We start from the raw sequence: 25183 nt of genomic DNA, 5'->3' as shown, positions 1-25183 counted from the left end.
ACAGTGGAAGTGAGAAATAGATTTAAGGGACTAGATCTGATAGAGTGCCTGAAGAATCATGGATGGAGGTTCATGGTATTGTACAGGAGACAGGAATCACGACCATCCCAAGAAAAAGAAATGCAAAAAAGCAAAATGGCTGTTTGAGCAGGCCTTACAAAGAGCTGTGAAAAGAAGTGAAAAGGGAAGGAGAAAAGGAAATATATACTTCTGTCATTATGGTGCATTTTATATGACAGAAAAATACCCCTGAGTTGGAAGACCCTGGGTTTGAATCTTGTTTCTCCCATTATCACAGGCATTGTACAAACGAGAAGGAGCTGAGGAGAAAGCCTAGGTAGACCTGGAGAATCAATGGCCTCCATGACATCACCATCATTCTCACTGACAGTGTTAGGTGTTCTATACTGTTGAGAGTAATTTTTCTTCGACATTTCAAATGTGCTTTCACATCAGCCCATTTCAAGTCCTGTCCAGTGACCTCACATACGTTGTGAATATTTGTTTGGTCTACACAGAAAAGGCTTGTCTTCAAGTCCAGTGGAGGAGGAAAAAGACGGAAAACAAGTTCGCCCTACACCAAAGTACTGAGTCGACGGCTGTTTAAATTCCTCACTGGACAGAAAAACACAAACACACACACACACAAACACACACAAACATAAGGCCCAAAGCCTCACAGGCAGAGCACAACACAAACCAGCGACCTGTGAGCTGCGCCAGCGCGGGACTCCTACCGCGTGCCCGCGAGACAGGTGCCTGAGGAGCCACCTCACACAAGCCCCGCTGGTACTTGCCGGGGGCGCATGCGCGCGCCGCCACGCTCGAGGGGGGCGGGCCTCGACCGCCATCTTGCCGTGCGCGGGACTCGCGCCGCGGGTCCCAAGCCTGGGCTTGCAGCCGCGGCGTCCCGTCCGCACCGCCTTCCTCTTTGCTCTGTCAGCCCCGGCCAACAGCCCTGCCGGACCCGCCCAGCCCCAGCTCTCGGCCAATGAGCTGATCCGGGGCTCGCAGCCCGATTCTCAGCCGCGGCTTGCCCTGGTGCCCGTCCCGCAAGGCAGTGCGCGCGGGGCACCCAGCCTGCCCAGCCGGCCGCCATGCCCAACGTGCAGCTGCCACCCAAGGAGAACAACCTCTTCAAACGCATCTTGGTGAGTGGCCGCGGAGCGCGCCGCCGGCGGCCCCGGGCTTGGCGCGGCGGGGCCGAGTCGCCCCGCCCGCCCTCGGGTTCTTTGTTTTTGTGGAAACCCGCACGCCCACCTCGCCGGGCTGCCTCCCCGCTGTCGTCTCTCTCTGTGGACAGTCCTTCCAGGAACTTCCCGCCGCGGTCACCTGGGCCTGGGCGCGGGGCGCGGCCCGCGCGTGCTGCGGCGCCTGGCGCCGGCTCCTCGCCCCTGGTCGGCCGCGGTTACCTTCCGCCGTCACCCCCGCGCCCAGGTGTGCCGGTTCGCTGCTCCGGGTGGAATCTGTTGCACGGGGCGCGCTGACACCCGTGAAGGAGGGAGCTGTTCTCCGGCGGGCTGGGATCTGGTTTATACCGGTTCCCGGGAGCTAAAACTTGGGACGGAGACCGACCCTCCCTTTGGTAGAGAGGTTTGTCTTCCTTTGGTGCTCAGTGTTTACCCTCTGTTTGAGAAGTTAGTGACTGGAGCTGCCATTTTTAAGTTATAAATTCGAGCACAACTGTTGATTGCTTTTTAAAAAAAGTGTTTTTACTTTTAATTGTAGAATAATTGCTTTATAATGTTGTGTTGGTTTCTTTTATATAGCAACGTAAATCAGTCATCAGTATGCCCCCTCCCTCTTCAACCTCTACCCCCAGCCCAATCCCACCATTCTGGGTTGTCACAGGGAACTTGGATTGCATTTAACTCCTACTGGCCCTGCGATGAGCTAAGTGATGAAAGTTTCTTGGGGTAGGCCGGCGTAGCACTTAAGGGAGCATTCACTTTGTTTCCTAGCAGAAAGAAACCTGGGGAGCAACGTGGAAAATGCGGTGAAAATGTTAAATCTTAATTTTATATGGTGCTTAGTGTTGAGCTGAAACTCCAGTACTTTGGCCACCTGATGCGAAGAGCTGACTCATTTGAAAAGACCTTGATGCTGGGAAAGATTGAGGGCAGGAGAAGGGGATGACAGAGGATGAGATGGCTGGATGGCATCACCGACTCAATGGATATGAGTTTGAGTAAACTCTGCGAGTTGGTGATGGACAGGGAGGCCTGGCATGCTGCAGTCCATGGGGTCGCAAAGAGAGTCAGACACGACTGAGCGGCTGAACTGACCTGAGCTAGTGTTGAGTAGATAATGCGAAATGAGTGTAAAAACCTAATTGTGGCAAAATGCTTCTTTCTACTTTGCCTGTATTTTTTCTTTATTTTACTTTCATTTTTCTTATATCTTTTTATTTTTTGCAATGTGGAGTTGGAGAAGTGAATTTTTTGCCCCTTTCGGGTCGGCTGATTTGTTATTGTTATTTTTTTTCGTTTAAGGAAGCTGAAACATGTCAATGAAAAATCATCTATATAAATTGCTAGTTGGATTTCAGTATATTTGCATTGTACATGAAAGATGACAGAACGCTTTTTTTGTCTGTGGATATTTTCTAGTTCAAATCATGTTATCAAGAGCATAATGAAAAGCAACTAATTTATTATATTCTAGTAAAAAAAAAAGTTAAAACCGTTGCAGAGTTCACTTTATTCCCCACCTCCCCGCCCCCCCAAATTGGGAAATGCTGAGCATTTTTTCTGAGTGAGTATGTACTTTTTTAATAAGCTTACAGGGCTTTAGGAAGATGCTGGAAAATGAATTATTTTATCATCTCAAGTTGCAGTCAGTGTGGGTAAAACTTGGCTGTGACAAATTCCATAGTTTTCAGAAGCCTACCATAGAATTAGTTTTTAGTTTGATTGTGGACCAAAGTGCTTTACCACCAGCAGTAACTTTTAAATGCTAATTTTCATTGTATATAAACATCCATACAAGTTTACCAGGTTGCTTATCAACATGGTTTGCATGACTTGTTCCTGCCTATCTTATTTCCCCAAACTGGCTGTTACCATTATGTTTTGTTGAATTTTGGAACTACTCTATGCTCTCTTTTACAGAGGAGACAATCAAACCCAGGAATAGTAAATGACAGTCTAAGGTTCTCTGACTGGTTAGTAGCCACGTTGAAACTACAGTCTGTTTTTTCTACTAAGTATATATTCCTTATTGAACTTAATAAGACTTTCCTATAACCTGAGTACTTGGGTACTGGAGATGACTACCTGGGTTTGAATTGTGGCTCTGACACCAGCTGTGTAAACTCAGTAACTATGCCTCAGTCTCCATCTAAATGGAGATTACATGTATCCCATAGGCTTTCCTTGGGGTTTAAGTAAAGAGTAAATGAGAAAAGCACCTGTCACATAGTAAATACTTCCAGGAAGTGTTAACTATTATTATTCCTGTTGTTGGTAGTATAATATTATTACTTCCAGATCACTTGGTAAGGCAGAAAAAAACAATGTATTTCTCTTTTTTTCCTCTTCCCCAGTAGTTCCCTCTGCTTGTTTTTTTCTTCTTGTCTTTGTCAGATGAACTCCTGTGACTAGATTCAGATGATTTTTTTTAATTTTTATGTTAAAATATTTTTGGAATGGATAATATACTAGTAAGATTCAAAATTGAAAGTTTTCCTGTCCTGTCTCCCCAACCACTAAGGTCTCTTCCCCAGAGGCCATCAATAAGCTTCAAAGACTTTTTTTTTCTATGAATACTTTTATATGTTTCCCCTCCAGATGCTACCCCTGTTGGCAAGAATTAATCTCTTTCTTCTCCTTTGCTGGTCGTGTTTTGTTTTGAACTTAGAAGACTGTACACATTGACTGTGTTGAGCAGTGCTTAATTGTCTAGAATCTGAGGATACAGCCGTGCTTAAAACAGGCAGGATCCCTGTTCTCATGGAGCCTACAATATGATGGGAAAGACAGACACTAAGGAAAAGCAAATAAGTAATAATGTCAGGAAATGATAGCACTGTGTAGAAAATAGAGCAATATGGTAGAGTGTGTGTGTGTGTGTGTGGAGGGGTACAGTAAGAGGCTGGCGGTGTTAGAGTGGTCAGGTAGATGATGTGGAAAACTTGATCATAAGGAACCAGACATGGGAAGGTCTGGGGAAGGACAACATTTCAGAGGGTAGAAGGAACACAGGTGCAGAGGCCTCGAGGTGGGGATGAGCTTGGCATGCTGAGTACTAGGGAAAATAACCAATAACCACAAGTGAGAGGTTGATTAAAGATAAGGTGTTCTCATAGTTAATGACTGTGGAGGCCAGGCATGGTTACTTAGCCTGGCTGGTGGCATTTAGGAATAAAGAGGTTGCTTACATTTATGTTAGAGTAATTGATGGAAAGACCATGGTCTTTGAAGTCAACCCAGAGTTTGCAACTAGGCTGACCCACTTATAAACAGATTTAATGAACTTTTAAGTTTCTCCATCTGTGAAGTGGAGATGATGACACCTACCTTAAAGAATTGTCATGAGTCATAACAAGTTTTGTACAGACAAACATTAGTTGCTCAATAAATAGCAGTATTGTGTATATGCTTTGGTTCCATTCTTGAAGTAGCAAAGGTTTTTAATGCTGTTTCTAGTATTTTTCTTTATGATCACATATGTTTTTGCTTTTGGGTTTTGAATAAAAGAAAGCTATAGCAGTGTATTGATTGACAATAAGGGTTTTGTTTTTTTTTTTAAGTATCTTTATTTTCAAATATTTATTTGGCTGCACCAGGTTTTAGTTGCAGCACGCACACCCTTAGTCGCGGCCTGTGGGCTCTAGTTCCCTGACCAGGGGTTGAATCTGGGCTCCTGCTTTGGGAGTCTTAGCCTCTGGACCACCAGGGAAGTCCCAATTTTTTCTTTATTTTCTATAAAAGTGAAAAGACTCAGTACCAGTAAGTAACAGAGGTACACTTCATGTTATAAGTGATATAAGTTGGTATAAAACCTTTCCATCACATATGTTTTAAACCTAACTTTGAATCTTGAATTTAGAATTTATATAATGCAATGAAAAGGTATTTCCATGTGTATTCATTTTGTATAATAATTTTTCTTTTCTTTTTCAGAAATGTTATGAACAGAAGCAATACAAAAATGGCCTCAAATTTTGCAAGATGATTCTTTCAAATCCGAAATTTGCTGAGCATGGAGGTATCACCTGTGAGATTCCTTTGAGAAAATCTAATTCCACGATCAGATGGAAAGGATTTCTAACCGTGAAAGAATACTTCCCACTTTCCATGGCCTCTTAGAGTCCATACATGTTTAACTTTTTGAATTATACCTCATATCATTATTATTCTAGATTATTTCCTTCAATATGCTTAGATATATTTATAGACTTTTATTAATAGATGAGAAATAGTTGATCTGTTGGTAAATAAGTGGCATATACACCTCTACTTTTATAGACCTGATATCATTTGTTGCTATGAGTAGGACTTAGCCTTTGATTTCTAATGTATAAAATTAGGACAATATTTGCAACACCAAAGTAGAATGAAGATACAGTCACATGCATTTTATTTTTTGGTAGATGTATTGTTAATATATCTGCTGATCTTCATATGTAAATAGGATACTACTGATTTACATTTGGATTATCTTGGTTCTTCTAGCACTGATGTCGGTTAAGTCTGTATTTTCTTGTCTGATCCTTTTTCACTGGTGCCTAGTGCTTGGTAAAAGGATGAATCAGGTTAGACATGGAAGTTATGGTCCTATAGCAGAGGAAAGCCAACTGGGTCTCCAGTATTAGCCTTGAGTAATTCTTGAGACCATCTCTTTTAGAAAAATAGCCTGGCCCTGCTGCTGCTGCTAAGGCGCTTCAGTCGTGTCCAACTCTGTGCGACCCCATAGACGGCAGCCCACCAGGCTCCCCCGTCCCTGGGATTCTCCAGGCAAGAACACTTCTCCAATGCATGAGCCTGGCCCTACTCAGTTTCTAATAATGCTTAAAGCATTCTTTGAAGGAAGTGGAAAGAAGTCTTTTGTTTCATAGCATTTTAGAAATTAAAGCTTATTTTCAAGCTATTTAGCAATAAAGTAGTGTGTTAGTTGCTCAGTTGTGTCCAACTCTTTGTGAGCCTCTGGACTGGAGCCCGTCAGGCTCCTCTGTTCATGGGATTCTCCAGGCCTTTATCCAGATGGGAGCTTCTGGGGAAATTCATTATGTCAAAACAGATAAAATAAGATGTTTGATCATAGGAGCCTGAACTGTTGGATCACCGTATTCTGAAAATCAGAATCCATAGAGATCAGCTTGGAAACCATTTTTATTTTGCAATTCGGTCTTGTGGATTATTGAGAGAATTATTTCATTCCAAATAATCTTCCATTAACTACCTTAAACATATTCTTGGGTTAGTAACCACTCGCACAGTCCAGTGTTGCACTTTTCAAGTGCAAACTGATGTTAATTAGCCTAAGTGGACTTTGTTGGAATAAACTTACAACCAAAAATGAAGTCTGGTCCAGTATTGAGTAGGGTGACTTTTAACATTGTGTACATCACTTTAAGGTAGATTGAGTGATTTTGAGGAGTATAAATCAGATTGTTAGATTCTTAGTAGAATTGACTTCAGGTGAAAGATGAGGTCGGCTGCAGTAGATTTAACTCAGCAGGACTCAGGCCCGTGCTCTGTTACCTTTTTTCAGCAGAATAGTCTTAATTTCCTTTATAGAGTCTTCAGAAAGGCAGAAAGCTTTTTACCAACTCAGTTCCAGCCTAAGGAATTTGAGAAAAGGATAGGGCTAAACTTTAAGCAGATATATAAATATATTTTTACTTTTTTATTTGGAGAGAAGTTCTTCTAACTATAGGATTTAAAGGATGGATATTGTACTCATTGGTAGATCTCATATATTACAATATTGCTAAGAGAATAATTTGAATCTTTCATGGGTAAGTACAGGTTGAAAATGTTTTTCAGAGACTTTGGCTATGAAAGGATTAACGTTGAACTGTTTAGGAAAAAAAGAAGAAGCATATGAATTTGTTCGTAAAGGACTTCGTAACAATGTGAAGAGTCATGTCTGTATCCTTTTGTAGTAGTTGAGTAGTTTTAATTTCATTTATTGTTTTTCGTTTACTAGTATTTCTAATTCAAAAAACTTCTATGGAAAAATTTAAAGCTGTAAGAAAGAGTGAGTTTAATGAAGTCTGTGTACCTATTGTCTAGCTTCAATATTATCAACATTTGTAATATTAGTTTCATCTGTTCCCTACCGTTTGTTTTTTGTTTATTGGAAGATTTTAATAAGAATCCCTATGTACTGTATATTTACTGCAGTTGTACTTAGTATAAGAGTAAAGTAATTTTGATAATTGCACGTGTGTGTGTGCACGTGCACTCACTCAGTTGTGTCCGACTCTTTGTGACTCCATGGACTGTAGCCCACCAGGCTCCTCTGTCCATGGGGATTTTCCAGGCAAGGATACTGCAGTGGGTTGCCATTTTTGGAGTGGGTTGCCATTTTCTTCTCCAGGGGATCTTCCTGAGCCAGGGATTGAACCCACATCTCCTGCGTCTCCTAAATTGGCAGGCGGATTCTTTAACGCTGCGCCACTTGGGAAGCCAACTTTGATAATTTTATGTGACTTAAAACCCATTGTTTTTTTCATATATATCCATAAACAGAGTGATAGTTTCCCCATTCCGAATGACTTACCTGTATAGTAAACTTTGTGTTCCTTAAAAGTTCCTTAAACTTTCCTTTAGAAATCTTAGACGAACATTCAGAAGGAACTTGTAAGATAGATTTTATTTAGTATAACTATCATGTTGATTCTTCCACTTGGTTTCTGCTGCACAAGGACTTGGGTGTTACTTCACTGGATACTTACCATATTTTTCTTTGGCTAGTACCCCAGTGTGTAAGAAAACAAAAATATTCTTTAGGGATGGGTCATTGAAACTGTTTTAATTTATGTTTTGCTTGTATGTATACTTATTCAGAATTCACGTATTGCCCTTTTATGTTAATATTTTGCATTTAAATCATCTAGCTCTTGACCAGTATTGAACATCAGTAGTCTTAATGGTGTTTTCTACATATTTAGCTTAGGGTTCTCTCAGTATACTAAATACTTATTTCTTTATCCCAGTGCTTACCCCAGAGTGAAGAGCAAGGGCGTGTAAGTATGATAGTTTTTGTAGCTCCAAGATATACTAAGACTTTAATTTATAGTAAATAAAAACTTATTTTTTTGTGTGGTCTTTAATCACTAGTGAGTTAAAAACATGTTTTGTAGTTGATTGAATGAATATGTACTTGTCTTAAAAGATAATTGTAATTTTTGTATATATTCTGTTTTAATACACAGTATTTGATATTAAGAGCATGTTGAGATGCTGGTGTAGGAAAGTAAGGGACTAGGGGTAGGGAATGTGAAGAATTCCTACCAGTAATTTCTAAGGTTACTTAAAATTCTATGAAAATTTTCAGACATGTCCAAAAATAGAATAATGAAACTCTATATGCCTGTCACCTGGCTTCAGTAATTTAACAACTGTCAATCAAGGCTGATCTGGTTTCATCTTTTATCATCTCTCTATCCCCCTTTTACTCAGGTCATTCTAAGGGGTAAATCCCAAACAAAATATTATTTTGTTATGGTAAACTTTCTGTTAAATATGTAGCATAGTATATTCTAGTATCTGTGAATATCTTCCTTAACTTAATAGGTTGGCATGTATATGGACTCTTGCAGCGTTCTGATAAGAGATATGATGAAGCTATTAAATGTTACAGAAATGCCCTCAAGTTAGATAAAGATAATCTGCAAATTTTGAGGGATCTCTCTCTGTTGCAGATCCAAATGAGAGACCTTGAAGGTTATCGAGTAAGTATTTTAGTCTTAAGTGTACATGTTTTTGTGATAGCTATAACTTAAAAGCATGTGAGTTCAGAATGAGGTAAACTTAAACATCACGTAGACGTGATCGTTAATTGCATTCTACAGTAGAAGGGGGAAGTCTCTTGGGATCTCCCCTCCAGTGATAATTGCAGAATTGCATAAATTGATCAAAGAGGGTAACTGGTTTATTCATTTAATGCTTTTTATTATGAAAGACAGAATATCTCCTATGTGCTAATATTGTGTCATATTCTTTGTGGGCTTGATGCTTACAAATTTGGCAAACAGATTTTATAACAGAAACCTAAATGTAGAGGTTGACTAGCTTTCTTTATTATGGGTTAGAAAATACAAGATACTGTGAGAACGATTGCCATAAATGTAGTCCCAGACCATTACTGTCAACTCTACTGGGCATCTGCGGTGCTTACCCCACTTAGTATCCTAAATTCAGTGTGTTCAAAATGGAATTCTCCCCCCTGCTCATGTGAAGGAGGCTACCAAAACTTAATAGGTCTCTTTAGATAAGTCTTCTTTCATTAACTTTTTTCCTTTTGCCCTTCTGCTGCTGTATAAGTCCTACCCTATGCTTAGAGTTTTGCAGAAGTTTCAAGGGTTCTGCTGAACTTAATAATGCCACCAATTAATTCATCAAGGTTATATGATTTTTTTTTTTTTTTTTTTTTTTTTGGTTAGGACTTAGCAGCCTAAGTTTGGTGAGAGTTCAAATCACTTATCTTTAGAAATAAAGAAATTAACAATATTGGCAGGAGACTGGTTGCTAGGAGGGGTTGTGAAATAAATACAGATAAAAGAGCTGGTGGTTAGAAGTGAAGGACTCCAGGACCTAGAGGTACTGGTGGTATCTAGGAACAAGGGTGGGAAGGTCCCAGGTTAGAGTGTCGATAGCATAGGAGCTGTAGCCAGAGTGAGATACCTGAATTTATGATTTCTGGGTGGCAGTAAGGTCTAGGGGGTGGTGGTGGGAGTAGGTTCCTGAATCAGCATGGAGATCATTAAAGAGGAGGAAATCTTGGCTCCAAGAAGATAGGTTATTGGATGGTTAGTGTTGCGTTTGCCCAGGATAATGGCAGGATTTGACAGAGAGATGAAAACTGAGTCAGACTTAAATGAAGTAGGGGGAAGACAGAGAAGTAACAGTGGAAATAAGGGGTGAGACTGATAAGAGCTTAATGCCATATTCCTAGAAGGAACAGACACTTAGACATGAATATTGGCTCAATCGTTTTGTCAAAGATACCTCTTTTAAAGAAAGATCTAATCATGGTTCTCCTCATGGCCTATAGCGTAGATGGTCAGCTCACATTCCAGTAGCAGTCACAGAAGCTAAACATTACATTTTTAAAACTCATTGCAGCCAGGGTTTTTCATGAGACCCTGTTCCTCTAGGCAGTTACACTTTCTTAAAACCTGGAGATATATATGAACTACGAGGAAGCTAGAGCTGTGTAGGGAGGTTAGATTTTGTGCTGGTCTGAAGATTGTGTGCTGGTCTTGATTCTTCTTGGCAACCAGGTGGAATTTCTGGTGTTTTCTTCCTAATATCATAGACACTGAGCTGTCTTAAGAGTAGCAGCAGTGGTGTTTCTGCTAGAAAAGTCCAGTCATCTGTTTGAGTGTTTTCTCTGGCTCTGTCCAGCCTGTCTATGGGCCTGTTATAACAATGTAAGAAGGTCTTAATTTTATATAATAATTTAATAATGCAGAAAACTCTGCTTTCATTAAAAGCTATCTTATTCTCTCTTTTAAGGTGTTCAGTTACCAGAAGACATTCTTGTTATATAAAGGTAATTTTATAAGGCAGCCCAACAGCATTGACTCCAAGGACAGCTTTTCAGTGACAGTCTTTCAGTGAGCGTTATGGAGTATTCTAGAGTTTAAGTTTAGATGAGGAACATAGAAAGTATTGGGTGGGCCAAGAAGTTCATTCGAGGTTTTCTGTACCATCTTTCAGAAAATCCTAGATGAATTTTTTTTGTCCAACTTAGTATTTTTGTTTTATTCTGGAGTTCAGTGATACTTGTTCATTCAGTTCATTAGTAAGGAATTAAAGGTATGTTGTCTTAAAACTGATGGATTATATTTTAGTGAAACTTGAGAAAATGAAAAGAATTAAAAAAAATTTTTTTTTTAAGGAGACAAGATATCAGCTTCTTCAGTTGCGCCCGACACAACGTGCTTCCTGGATTGGCTATGCTATTGCACACCATCTACTGAAAGATTATGAGATGGCACTGAAACTGCTGGAAGAATTTAGACAGACTCAGCAAGTAAGAAGTTCGTTTCAACATGTCCTTCCTCTACAAACTAAAACAGTTGACTTCTATGTTGCCTCCACCCCTCAAGGATCTTTGGGAAAATTGAACAATTTCTGAAATAATTGGAGAAAGTTATAATGTAGGATTCTTTTATTTTGGCCATGCCGTGCATCATGCCGGGTCTTAGTTCCCTGACCAGGGATTCCACTGCCTTCTGCAATGGAAGTGCAGAGTCCAAACCACTGGACTTCTAGGAATCCCCAATATAAAAATGTTTTTATGCTATAATTTCAATAATATTCAGATGAATAAAGAAAAGAATACATGAAACTGAAAATAGTTTTGTGACTGTGGGAATTTCTGTAATATATGTTGCTTTTATATATATATATATTTAGATATAAACATGTTAATACATTTTACTATGCATAGTAAAAAATAGAAAAATGAAAAAAGTATAAAACAGTAAAATAGTGAAAAATAGTAAAAATGCAAAAATATAGTGTGTGTCCCAAGAGAAATTAAAAAAGATGTTAGCATTTTGCAATAATTGCTCCAGATTTAATTATTTTTTAAAGAGCTAAAATGTTCGCGAAAAGCTAGAGTCCTCCCATGTCCCTCCCTAGAGGTAGCCGCTATTGTGAAATTGGTATATAGATCATTTCTAGTCATGTTTACCTTATGTGTTAAGTCCCTGAAAGTTGCAGACTGTTATTTTGTATATTTAAAATTTTACAAGAATGATACTCAGTTTTTAAAATCCGAGGTAGATCTGTGTTGATACATGTAGGGTTAGTTTATCCATTTTAAACAGCTGTTTGGTGTTCCATAGCTATACTGTTTCGTGTCTATTAGAAATGAGTGCTATGGTGAATATTTTCTGCTGTTTCATTAGCCATATTTGTGAGTTCCTCTTCAATTAATACCTAAAACTGGAATTGCAGAGTTGCAGATCTGTGTCTTCAGTTTTCCCCATTTGAAGTACTTGTACTCATTTATATGCCCACTAGCAAGATTTGATGGTTATTATTTGCCTGTGTCCTTACTGGACGGACATACTTACTGTTAGCTTTATTAGTCTTCTGGACTAATAGTTTTTCCAGTTTTCTCCTGTGAAGAAGTGTATCTCATTATTCTTTTAATTTGTGTTTCTTTATTAGTGAGGGATACTGGGATAAGAGATATTAAGCTGTACTCTTCTTTTGATGTCTGTCTGGTCTCAAGGCGTGAGTTGGGAAGTGTTTTGTGCAGGATGGTGTTAGTTCTTAGGTGAACATCTGGTAATACTCACCTGTGATGGCATCTGGTCCTGGGCTTTCCTTTATGGAAAGATTATTGGTAATTATGATTTACTTTTTATTTGATATTGGTCTGTTCAGATTTTCTGTTTCTTCTCGAGTCAGTTTCAGCAGCTTGTGCTTTTAGGGAGTCAGTCCATTTCATCTAGGTGATCTAATTTGTTGGCATACCACTTTGCCTAACAGTCCCTTATAATCCTTTTTATTTTTGCAGAGTTTGTGGTAATGGTCTTCCTTTTATTCTCAATTTTCGTAACCTTCTTTCTTTCTTGGTCATTCTCGCTAAAGACTTGTTGATTTGTTGATCTTGTAGTATTGTTTAATTTCTCTGGGTTGGTGTATGCCTTAGCATCAGCCAGGCAGTTTACCCATCACTTCACAGCAAATAGATGGGGAAACAGTGGAAGCAGTGACAGACTTTATTTTGGGGGCTCCAAAATCACTGCAGATGTGACTGCAGCCATGAAATTAAGACCCTTGCTCCTTGGAAGGAAAGTTATGAACAACTTAGACAGCATGTTAAAAAGCAGGGACATTACTTTGCCAACAAAAGTCCGTCTAGTCAAAGCTATGGTTTTTCCAGTAGTCATGTATGGATGTGAGAGTTGGTCTATAAAGAAAGCTGAACACTGAAGAATTGATGCTTTTGAGCTGTGGTGTTGGAGAAGACTCTTGAGAGTCCCTCGAACTGCAAGCAGATCCAACCAGTCCATTCTAAAGGAAATCAGTCCTGAATATTCCTTGGAAGGACTGATGTTAAAGCTGAAACTCCAGTACTTCGCCCACCTGATGCGAAGAGCTGACTCATTTGAAAAGACCCTGATGCTGGGAAAGATTGAAGGCAGGAGGAGAAGGGGAAGACAGAGGATGAGATGGTTGGATGGCATCACCAACTCAATGGACATGGGTTTGGGTGGACTCCGGGAGTTGGTGATGGGCAGGGAGGCCAGGCGTTCTGCGGTTCATGGGGTCACAAAGAGTTGGACACGACTGAGCAACTGAACTGAACTGAAGGCAGTTTACAACTCTGCCTTAACTTTCACCTCTTACTTGTGCAGTCTCAAGGTCAGCAGGAAGCAAAAGCTTAGGATTTTCTGAGGTAATTCTTGAACCTGCGTATAGCTCTGTATGTGTGTGACTTCAGTGCCCCCTGTGGACGTCACATTTCCCAGCTTTTTCTTTAAGGCTTTTGTGTAGTCTGTTGTCTGCCCTGACTGTTGCCCATCTTTCAGGCACTATGAAAGTAAAACATATGTCTCTAATCACTTTTCTTTTTTCTTCCTTTTTAGTTGCACTGAATCTTCATTGCTGTGCCCGGGCATTCTCTAGTTGTGGCGAACGGGGGCGACTCTAGTTGTGGTGTGTGGGATTCTCATTGCAGCGGCTTCTCTTGTGGAGCTTCAGGGCAGGCGGGCTCAGGAGTCGTCGTTGACGGGCTTAGTTTGCTCTGCGGCTTGTGGAATCTCCCGGACCAAGGGTCAAACCTGTGTCCCCTGTATTGGCAGAGGGGTTCTTAACCACTGGACCACCAGGAAAGTCCCCTTGTGATCAGTTTTGTTGAGCACTTAGGCTCTCCCCTGCCCCCTGAGGCTTTTTTTTTTTGCTCTGGGCACACTCTGAGTTAGGCTTGTATTTGGAGGCTTGCAGTGAACCAGGAGATAGATCAGTTAATTACAGTTCTTGGGAAGGATGCTTTGAAAGAGCCCCAGCTTCATTCTTTTCTCAGTGGTGACTGTCAAGCTGCTACGGGAATACAAGCTTATTTCTCAAGGCTACTGTGTCGCTGGAGAGCTTTGGATAGGACTAGTGAAGTCACTCAGTCATGTCTGACACTTTGTGACCCCATGGACTGTAGCCTACCAGGTTCCTCCGTCCTTGGGATTTTCTAGCCAAGAATACTGGAGTGGGTTGCCATTTCCTCCTCCAAGGGATCTCCCCGACCCAGGGAATGAACCCGGGTCTCCCCCATTGTAGTTAGACGCTTTACCGTCTGAGCCACCAGGGATAGAACTAAGGCAAGTTAAAATGACATAAAACTCACTGGTCTTCTTAAGATCTAGCTTTTTTTCTTCAGTAATTGCTCCCCAGATAGCTGTAAGTGATAGTCATTCAGTTGTGTCCAACTTTGCAACACCATGGACTGTACCCCATAAAGCTTCTCTGTCCGTGGAATTTTCTAGGCAAGAATACTGAAATGGGTTGCCATTCCCGTCTCCAGGGGCTCTTTCTGACCCAGGGATCGACCTGGGTCTCCTGTGTTACATGTGGAGTCTTGGCTGTGTGAGCCATCAGGGAAGCCTTTGGTTAATTTTCAGAGTTCTGAATAACGTGATTCTGACAGTTTTTACTTGCTCTTTCCTTTCTCTTATGGAGAGGTAAATTTTTAGACTTCTTTGCCATTTCTCCTGACGTCATCCTCTGTATTTTCTTAATGAAAACTTTCTCTTTTGACACATTACCCAAAACATGATGGGTTTGTTAGCCAAAGTAATTTTACCTGCTAGGGTGGTGAATGTTTTTTCTCTTCTCATTTGTCCAGTAATTCTCATTACAGAGTTTTCATGGTAACTGTCCTCTATCCTAACCTTTCTGTCCCTGCCTTGTGGTCCAGAGTCTGGTCCAGAGAAGACGTGGAAGGACAAAGGTCTCCATATGTTACAACCTTAGGGAACATACTTAGACCTCTTTTGGAAACTTCAAATAAAGACAGTCATAATGTAGTGTTTTGTCTTTAGATTCTTTTATTTAGAATACTTTTGAGATTCACCTGTGTTGGAGTGTGTAGTATTACTGGTTAATTCCTTTTCAGTGCTATATACTGTTTCATTTTGGAGATACAACACACTTTACACACTTGATGGACATACATGTAGATTTTACTTTTAGCTATGCATAGTGCTACTGTGAACGTTTCGGTATAAGTTTGTGTGTGGACATATATTTTTATTTCTTTTGGGTAGATACTTAGGAATGAAATTACTTGGTTATATGGTAAGTATATATTTATCTTTTTCATAAACTGTTCAGTTGTTTTTCTAAATGACTGGACCATTTTACATTCCTACTAGCAATGTATGAGAATTCCAATTTCTACCCACCCTTATACCTGTTACTGTTCAGTTTTTTGATGATAGTCTCCTAGTGGGTATGTAGTAATATTTGTTTTGATTGTATCTGCATTTTTCCAGAAATTAATGATACTGAGCATTTTACAGGCTTCCCTGGTGGCTCAGAGGTTAAAGCGTCTGCCCGCAATGCGGGAGACCCGGGTTCGATCCTTGGGTCGGGAAGATCCCCTGGAGAAGGGAGTGGCAACCCACTCCAGTACTCTTGCCTGGAGAATCCCATAGAGGGAGGAGCCTGGTAGGCTACAGTCCATGAGGTCGCAAACAGTCGGACATGACTGAGCAACTTCACTTCACCATGTTCTCACTAGTCGTTTATATTTCTTCTTTGATAAGATGTCTGTTCAACTCTTGGCCCATTTTTTAGTTGGGTTATTTGTCTTACCACTGAGTTGTAAGAATTTCTTTTATAATCTCCGTACAAGCTCCTTATCAGATATATCATTTGAAAATATTTTCTTCTAGTCTGTAATTTGTTTTTTCATGTTATTAATGATGTCTTTTGAAGAGGAAAAGTTTATAATTTTGAAATCCAGTTTACTAATTTTTTTCTTATACAAATAGTCATGAAGATTTTTTTTCTGTTCTGAGATTTCTTGTATAGTTTTAGTGCTCACATTTAGGTCCTTGATCCATTTTGAGTTAATTTTTGTATATGGTATGAAATATGTGTCTAAGGTTATTTTTTTGCATATGGATATTTTATTGTTCCACCATCATTGTTGAAAAGACTACCCTATCTTATTGGCACATCTGTCGAAAATTGATTGACCAGGTTCTAAGGGCTTATTTCTGAAGCTTGTATTCTGTTCCGTTGATGTCTGTGTCTGTCCTTAGGCCATTACCAACCACATTGTCGTGACTGATGTAGCTTTACAGTATGTTTGAAATTTGAAGTCTTCCTACTTTGTTTTTCTTTTTATGATTCTGTTGGTACAGGCAGGGTTCCTTTGGCTTCCATTTGAACTTTTGGGTCAGCTTGTCAGTTTCTGAAAGCTTACTAAGAGTTTGATAGGGATTGCATTGCATTTTTAGATCAAGGTGGGAGAGAAAATACTGATCCATGTACATGGAATGAAATGTCTGTTGATGTATTTAGGTCTTTAATTTCTCTTGAATGTTTTGTACTCTTTGATATGAGTCTTGTTTCTTAAATATATTCCTGAATGTTTGTTCTTTATAGTGCTGTTGTGAGTGAAAGTATTTTAATTTTGGGGGGGGTAGGATTATTTGTTGCTGGTATAGAGAGATATAGTTGATTCTCATATATTGATCTTGTATTCTGTCACGTTGCTAAAGTGATTTATTCTAGTAGGTTTCTTTTTTGAAAGATTCTTTAGGACTTTAATCCCATTATTTTACTTTTCTTCGGTAATAGGATTTGCTGACCTCTTCCCTTTGCAGAAATCCCCGTCCCTTCATTTGCTTTAAAGAATATATTAATCTTTGCTGTTGATCCCTCTTCTATTTGTAACTGCTTGTAGGTTGCTTTTTAAAGTCTGTGTGAATGACATTCCTGAGAAGTCAGTTAAAGATCTGTAACTGCTTTATGTTGTTATATAAATAAGATTTTTTTTTCCAGGTTCCTCCCAGCAAAATAGACTATGAATACAGTGAACTGATACTGTACCAGAATCAAGTGATGAGGGAGGCAGATCTGTTTCAGGAATCTTTGGAACATATAGAAACCTATGAGAAACAAATATGTGATAAGCTCTTGGTGGAAGAAATTAAAGGTTAGTTGAATTGCTTTTTCTTTTTTTAAAAAATGGTCTCGATTAAAGATGAGAATAGAAGCTGTATTTGGGCTTCCCTGGTGGTTCATACAGTAAAGAGTCTGCCTGCAGTGCAGGAGATGTAGGTTTGATCTCCTGAAGAAGGAGATGACAACCGACTCAAGTATTCTCACAAGTATCTTACAACCTGCTCAAGGATTCTGTGAAATCCCATGAACAGAGGAGCCTGGCAGTTGCAAAGATACAGGACTGACTTACTAACACTTTCACTTTCATGCCCTAACACTTAAGTGAGACTATATATCAGGCAGTGTTCTAAACAGTTCTATTATTAAACCATTACTAATTAATGTAATCCTCATAACAACCTTATGATGTAGTTGTTACATCCATTTTAGAGATCAGGAACTGAGGAACAGAGAGGTTAAGTGACTTGCCCAGAGTCACACAGCCATTAGGCTGAGTAGTGCAGGATTTGAGTGCAGGGATTTTGATACCAGATTCCGTTTTCTAAATAGTGGTTATACTGCCTTCATATTCATCTCCTCTCCCAATTCTTATCTTCATATGTGGTAAAATGAGATTAGTAAAGGTTTACACTGGGATCATCATGAAAGCAGCATTCATTTATTTTCATTATGGGCCAATTAAGAAGACAGAATCCTGAGAAATAGTTTGTTAAAAGTGTTATACAACAAAGTCAAACGTTTTCTTTTTTCTATTTAACTTTGCTCATCAGTTACCCATTTCCTGAGGAATATTGTATAGACTGTCCATTTAAATTAAAAATTAGTTTAAAACTAAAATCTCATATAGTTGCAGGACTTATAAAGCTTAATAAAAATACTTGCCAAGATTTATTTAGTCTTTCACAGTAGTAATTGCTGAACTGGCTTAATTTCTTGGAATATTTTTTCACTTCTAACATGGGTATTATTTATTACCCCTTTTTATATTTGAAGAAACTAGGAGAGGTTAAGGACTTGCCTGAAGTTGCCTAGCCTTTTAGGAGTTAATTTCTAAACATACCTTTCTGATTTCAGAGCCTTTACTTTTTTTGTTTGTTTGTTGTAATTTAAATAGACTTTATTGTTTAGAGCAGCTCTAGGTATGCTGCGACCCTGGGTGGAAGACACAAAGGTCTCCTATGCGCCCTCTGTCCTCACACACGCAGACTCCTCCCTGCCCCAGGCCTGTAGTCTGTATGTGGGTTCACTCTTGGTGTTGCACACCTTCCAGGGTTTAAAAAATGTGTAATGACATGTATCTACCATTATAGTATCATACAGGGTAGTTTCACTGCCATAAAAATCCTGTGTTCTACCTGCTTGTTTCTCCTTGGCAGTCCGAAATCCTTTTCCTGTCTCCTTATTTGTACCTTTAACAGTATGTGTTAGAGATGGAATCATAGTACGTAGCCTTTTTATATTGGCTTTTTTCACTCAGCAATATCCTTTTAAGGTTCCTTTGTGTCATTTTTTGAGTCCTTTTAACTGCTCTCCTCTACTCCTGTGGAGGAATGGGGCGCAGTCACAGTTTTTATTTTGTTTTTGTTTTCCTTTTCTTTAAATTGAAGTATAGTTGACATACTACTTATAGTTTTAAGTAGTAGATGCTTATTTGTTTTCACTTTGTACCAAGTACTGTGCTGACCATTTTAAGTACATTATTTATTTCAGTTGATGATCATAAAAATAGTTGATATTTTGCAAGCAAGGAAATGGAAAGTGAAAGTTTTGTAAGTTACTCAGGGTTCCAAAGCCAGAAAGTGGTGAAACTGGTAATTATACCTGTTAGTCTTTTTTTTAATTAGAGGATAATTACTTTTCAGTATTGTGATGGCTTCTGTCATACGTAAGCATAAATTGGTGACAGGTGTACACACGTCCTCCCACCTTGAACCGCTCTCCCACTCCTGTTAGTCTTACTCTAGAGATTGAGTAATATATAATACATGTAAATAGCAAAATAATACGTATGATAACCACTATAATATGATGGTGATAAAAGCTGAAATAGTATGTATGACTGAAGACATTTCAAAGGGTTGTTTGAAACAGATTCTTCAGGAAGTGGAAAAGCTTAGTGATAGAAAGTTGAGGTATATTCTTTTTCAAGATTCTCCCCATTCTCTTGATTAGATTTGCTTTTATCTGAGGAGTTTAGATGCTCTTTCCCGTTCCCACTTGCAATTTATATGGCGTAAAGGAACTGACTTAGTTCTTCTAACTGATGTAGTTAGAGATGACACAGGTGAACTCTTTTTGTGTAGTTTCTTGCTCTGAAATGATATTTAGTGTTATTGTTTTGTGAGTTAAACTTCTCTGATTTTAGTGACCTGGAAAGGACACTAAGAAAATTAAATGGAGAATTGCTTAGCACAAAAATTGATTAGGAAAAGTACATTGAAAATCTTGCAGTAGGAAGGTAGAGATATTTCATTGGAATTATTTACCAATCTGTAAACAGGGTGTCTTTAGTTATCTTAAAGGGTGTATAAAAATGTACAAAATAGCAAAAATTTTTACTAATTAATATCATTTATATTTGGGGTGTGGGAGGGAGCCAAAAATGAATGTTAATAGAATATTTAAATGAAGGTTCATTTCTGAAGGCAAACTCTGAATTAATTTTTAGTTATTTAAACTACAATGGCAACAAACCCTGAAGGAAAGCACATAAAATTCTGTCTTTCATAAATATCTACTATACTAGTAATGGTTAGTGAAAATCTCTGGGCTCAGAAAGGTATTTAATGTTTAAGTAAAATGAATGTGACATTTAAACTTAATTTTAGGGGAAATGCTGTTGAAATTGGGGCGATTAAAAGAAGCGAGTGAAGTATTCAAAAACTTGATTGCTCGGAATGCAGAAAATTGGTGTTATTATGAAGGCTTGGAAAAAGCTCTGCAACTTAGTATGTAATGATTTTTCTCCTACCTTCTCTTAACTAGTGTTTGAAGTATAGTAAAAAATAGTAAAATATATAGTCGTATTTGAGGATGTATATTTTTAATAGTAGCATTTATTTTTCCATTTAGGAAAGTTGCAGGTTAAACATGGGAGTGAAAATGAATTCAGATATTTAAAATATTTCAGTGATAAACACTTACAGATAATTTTAGGTTTATTCATCCCAATCGTCAGTTACCAATTTAGATGACTAGACTGGTGGGGAAGAAAATGGGCAGTCCCTATCTGGGAAATGTCATAATTATTAAATATTTTTAAACAGTTAGAGGACTGTTAATCTCTTAAGCATAAGAATTGCCAAAGCAAGGTTGTTAAGAGTATGTGGTATACCGCATCAGCATAAAAACTCTCCTTTTAGTTTCAAACTAGGCTAATTTGTGCCAAATATGAATACATATTCTGAAATTTGATAACCTTGACTTCTTTCAGAATCTAGAATATTATTCTAAACTTTCCCTAATATTTTCATAAGTAAGTATTTTTAGGAGCAGTTAGTATTGCCAAAATTATATTTACTCATGGGTAAAGTAAGTATATGGCTGAAATAATTATGAGACTAGTATGAAATAATTATGAAACTCAAAGATATTGAAATAGCAAAATTTTTAAATTTAAAAAATATGGTAAACAGGTACCTATCCATATTTACAGTAGGAAAAAATTCGAGAAAAAATTTATTTTTTGTTATCCTAATTACTTTTTGTTATCCTAATTACCTATATGCTTAAATCCAAGTTTCGTGTTTGTATTTAAAATGTAATATCACAAATTATTAAAAAATTTCCTTACATAATTGTTTTTGAGAAAATAATGAAAATTAAAATATTGGTTAGATTAGTAATCTCTTTTAAAAACAAAGGGGACAAAGTCATGTGTCGGAAGGTTGGAAGTGTGAGATAACTGATTTTTCTTTAAACTACCAGTTACTGACGTACATTAATAACTGTTTTAGTAAAATAAATGTATTGTGTTCCATTTGTCAGGATCCATGCTCACTATAAAATACATTTATTATGAAACTAATTCCATTATTGTTCTTGGTTCCTTAGAACCTTTTCTCCCCCATGGTAAGTTCTGGAGCTCCAACATGTGACTTAACAAAGGACATTGCAGTGGGTTGGTCTTGATTTAACTATGTTTATAAGACCTGTTTTATCTGAGCTAGTGGGAAATTTCTTTTTGTACTCATAGCTTGTTTCATTTCCCAAGATTAGGCATAAATATGAGAATTGCTTTTTAAAATTTTGCGATAACCTTCTTGTAAATTTTAGTATAAGGATCCTTAATATTTCATGAAGTTCCCAGATCACTAACAGAATGTGAGAATAATTTTTCTCATATCCCACTTTCAAAAACTCAACCACTTTGGAGCTCCGAAACATATTATTGGAGGAAGGAAGGAGTCTAAATAAAACCAGACTTGACTTTTTAAAGTTCTGTGTTTATAATCTTGATACCGAACACTACATTTACCGTGGAGATACCTTGACTGCTGGCACCAAGGGTTTTCTTACAATAATCACGTATGTGTGGTCTGAATTAAAATCCACCTGGAACCTCATAGTTTAAAAATGAGTGTTTGCTTTTTCTTGAAATTTGCTGTAAATATCTTATTGCTCATATTAAATAGTCTTTCTGTAGATTATGTACGATATTATTTTAGAATAATAAACTAGACCTAGAACCTATTTTCAGATTGTTACTTTAGTTTACTTATAGATCTTGTATTTAGTACTATAAAATTAGGTTGGTCTTGAGAGGGAAGATACAACTTTCTGTTAGAAATACATTTTATATCATAATACTTGGGTGAAGTAGTTGCCACTTTAAAAAGTCTGTACTAATGGGGTCTTTTTCTTGGGTACCTGGACGGGGACATGAACTGATGGGACTCTTTCTTATACAGTTTCATTGAAGATTTTAAGTCTCAATGCGACCTTAGAAACTTAATTCTTATCTTTTAAGATATTGCAGTCATGATCCTAAAACTGTTGCTTCTTTAAGCTTATCTCTAGGTGCTGTAGACTTGTGTTGGGTTTATATGGGCTACATTAAGTTAGAGGGTTTATGTAAGAAATGTTCTAGAGGAACAGCTTCTTTTCCGTGGGTGTGCGCACAGGAATGTAAGAGGAGTGTGTTGCTCCTGTGAGTGTTGTGTGTATATGATTTGCGTTGGATATAGAATCTGTTGTGATGAGCTTTGTATTTCTCTGACTTTGAATATAAAATGATCATTTACTGATTATCTTATTTCACTACCACAGAGTTTTTAATGTAATTTCTACAAAAATTGAGAGTAGTTTTAATATTGATAGAGATTTTTAATTTATAACATACTTTTAAAAATTTATTAGTTTTTATCCTAAATAAAAGTTTAAAGTTTTTATCATAGATAAAAGTTTTGATGCTTTGAATCTCACACATATTTACTGATAATAGGCACTTTAGAAGAGAGACTTCAAATTTATGAAGACATTAGTAAGCAGCACCCCAGAGCAATTTCACCTAGAAGATTACCTTTGAATCTTGTCCCAGGTAATAATAGGATATCTTTTGTAACACTAATAATTACTTGTTCAAATTACTCAACACCAATCACATTTTAAAAACTTGTTTCTGGAAGAGAGTACACCAGTCTTAGGGGTGGGAGTCATCAGTTATTAATCTGCTATACACATATGTTGTTAAGAGTATTTATGTTGGTTTAGCTTTATGTTGATTTTAAGTGTCAGAAGTTATCTGTATAAAATGGGTTTTCTTATGTGACTTTAAAAACTAAACACCATATTTAGAAGGTAAATTAAATTCCATAGAACTGATGAAAAATTATATGTGAGGTGTTGTGACTTAAGTGGTAAAAGTTTTGAAGTTATAGATTTTCTTTTTGAGGACATAAATTGAGAGAGAGAGCTGTGAATTTTCTGTGCTCCTGCCACAGTGTTTAAGACTGTCATCAGTCCTGTGCAAGGCCCTCTCCTCAGAGCTGACCACGTTCCTGACTTCACCTTTTTATTGTTTTTGTAGAGCCATGTATTTTGTATCCCTAGAAATAAAAACAAAAAACCCCATTTTGTACTTTATGTGATTTGGAGCACTGTGGTATATATACTCTTATGATTTGTTTTTATTGAACAATAGTGTATTCATGACCTTGATCTAAATTGTAGTGTGTAGCTGAATTCATTTGCTATTGAGCTTATGAGGTAAAGAGTATATTAGCACTTGAGATAGTTAATGACTTCATTGATGATTTTATGTGCCTTTTTCTTTTTTTGCTCCAGCTTCCTTTTAAAATTGTTGCTAACACAGCATAAATCAAAATTGCATTATTTACAGTTTAACACAATACAACATACAGATCTCATTCAACACATCTTTATTCCAGAAAAAAATTTTTTTTGAAATATTTCCCTCTAGAAGTTGTTATAGATTATTTCCATCATTTTTTCAACCCCTTTTCTTCCCCAATTTATTTTTTTATTTTAATTGGAGGCTAATTACTACTTTACAGTGTTGTGGTGATTTTTGCCATACGTTGACATGAGTCAGCCGCGGGTACACGTGTCCCCCCATCTTGAACCCACCTCCCTCCCCAGGCCATCCCTCTGGCTTGTCCCAGAGCACCAGCTTTGAGTGCCCTGCTTTATGCATTGAACTTGCCCTGGTCATCTGTTTTACATGTGGTAATATACATGTTTCAGTGCTGTTCTCACAGATCATCCCACCCTTGCCTTTTCCCACATAGTCCAAAAATCTGTTCTTCACATCTGTGTCTCTTTTGCTGTCTTGCATATAGTGACCCGTTATGTTTTCAAAAAAAGAACAAAACTAACCATCACAAATTTAATGTTCTTTGGTAATGCAGGCTATATACATCTGATTTGTCTACACAATTCTTCAAAGGTGCCAATAAAATAGAAATCCATCCAATTCTCCTTGCCTGCTTTAAAAACATGTAAATCTAAGTTTTAAATACAAGGAGAGGGTTCATTTCTTACCTCTGCATATAGAGCTGAGTACATATCATACAATAGATGCTTATATGACTGGTTGACTAATACTTGGTTACCAGTTTTAATAGAAATACCAACACTGTGCAGGATTTGAGGACCTGAGAGTTTTAGAAGGTATCATGTGCCTTTTTCTGAAAGTCATCTTTTTTTTTTAGTTACATGTACTTTAGATAATGAATTATTTATTGAGACTTCTGGCATGTCTTTTGATACAAGTTAGACCTTAGAAAGCTAATGTGACTTAAAAATCTCTATCCTAGGCATGGGTGAGGAGGGAAAGTGTTTTCTTTTTTGTGTGTGATTTTTTTTTTCTTTTTTAAAAAATTTATTTCTAACTTTTTTACATTAGGGAATGTATTTTCTTATGCCTTTTCTCATTTACAGTGGAAATGTTTGTTTAAATAGTTGTATTGTTTTCCTTTTATCAAAAGGTTAATGGAAATTAAGAGCTTTTTAGTAGACTGACTTTAAAAATATATGCAATACCTCTTAGAAATGTATTGGATTAGACAGTAGATACAAGTTTATTTAAAAATAAATAAATAGTGCCTCTCAGTTACATAAAGGGTAAATAGTATTTCTCTGATTCTCTGTTTTGTTTTGACTTTGTGAACTAGGCAAATTTCCTAATGTTTTCAAGGGAACATTAAGTCCAAGTGGACATTAATAGGCTTGGTGGGGAGGATGCTGATGTACTGAGGTATTTTTCAGTCAGGTGATTTTGGGAAACTTGGTTAAATGTAGCAGTCAGGTTTCTGCAGGATTTCCTGGAAGTTTCAGTAGAAACATTGTGAGTTGCCAAGGTGGAATGTACTGAGCTCCAAGGAGCATTTCCCTAGTAA

The 25183-nt window shown here is 37.7% G+C and overlaps 1 protein-coding gene across 9 annotated transcripts in view; it reads left to right on the top strand.

Annotated features, from left to right (window-relative positions):
- The window catches only part of NAA16 (N(alpha)-acetyltransferase 16, NatA auxiliary subunit), a 64019-nt gene continuing 39676 nt past the window's right edge, over positions 841–25183 (top strand). For 5 of the 9 annotated variants that reach the window (XM_018056797.1, XM_018056803.1, XM_018056804.1 and 2 more), the window contains exons 1-8: positions 841–1151; positions 5124–5208; positions 6990–7094; positions 8745–8902; positions 11074–11208; positions 17202–17355; positions 20153–20272; positions 22768–22863. In XM_018056797.1, the coding sequence (XP_017912286.1) occupies positions 1098–1151; positions 5124–5208; positions 6990–7094; positions 8745–8902; positions 11074–11208; positions 17202–17355; positions 20153–20272; positions 22768–22863 (907 nt within the window). In that variant the 5' untranslated portion in view covers positions 841–1097. Of the gene's footprint in view, positions 1152–5123; positions 5209–6989; positions 7095–8744; positions 8903–11073; positions 11209–17201; positions 17356–20152; positions 20273–22767; positions 22864–25183 lie in introns of those variants that run through there. The other 4 variants (XM_018056799.1, XM_018056798.1, XM_018056800.1 and 1 more) reach the window with 4 other exon arrangements.

Source organism: Capra hircus, chromosome 12 (genome assembly GCF_001704415.2).
Source record: "Capra hircus breed San Clemente chromosome 12, ASM170441v1, whole genome shotgun sequence".
NCBI classification, from domain to species: Eukaryota; Metazoa; Chordata; class Mammalia; order Artiodactyla; family Bovidae; genus Capra; species Capra hircus.
Note: the sequence above shows the minus strand (reverse complement) of the source record. Positions and strands in the feature narration are given on the sequence as shown.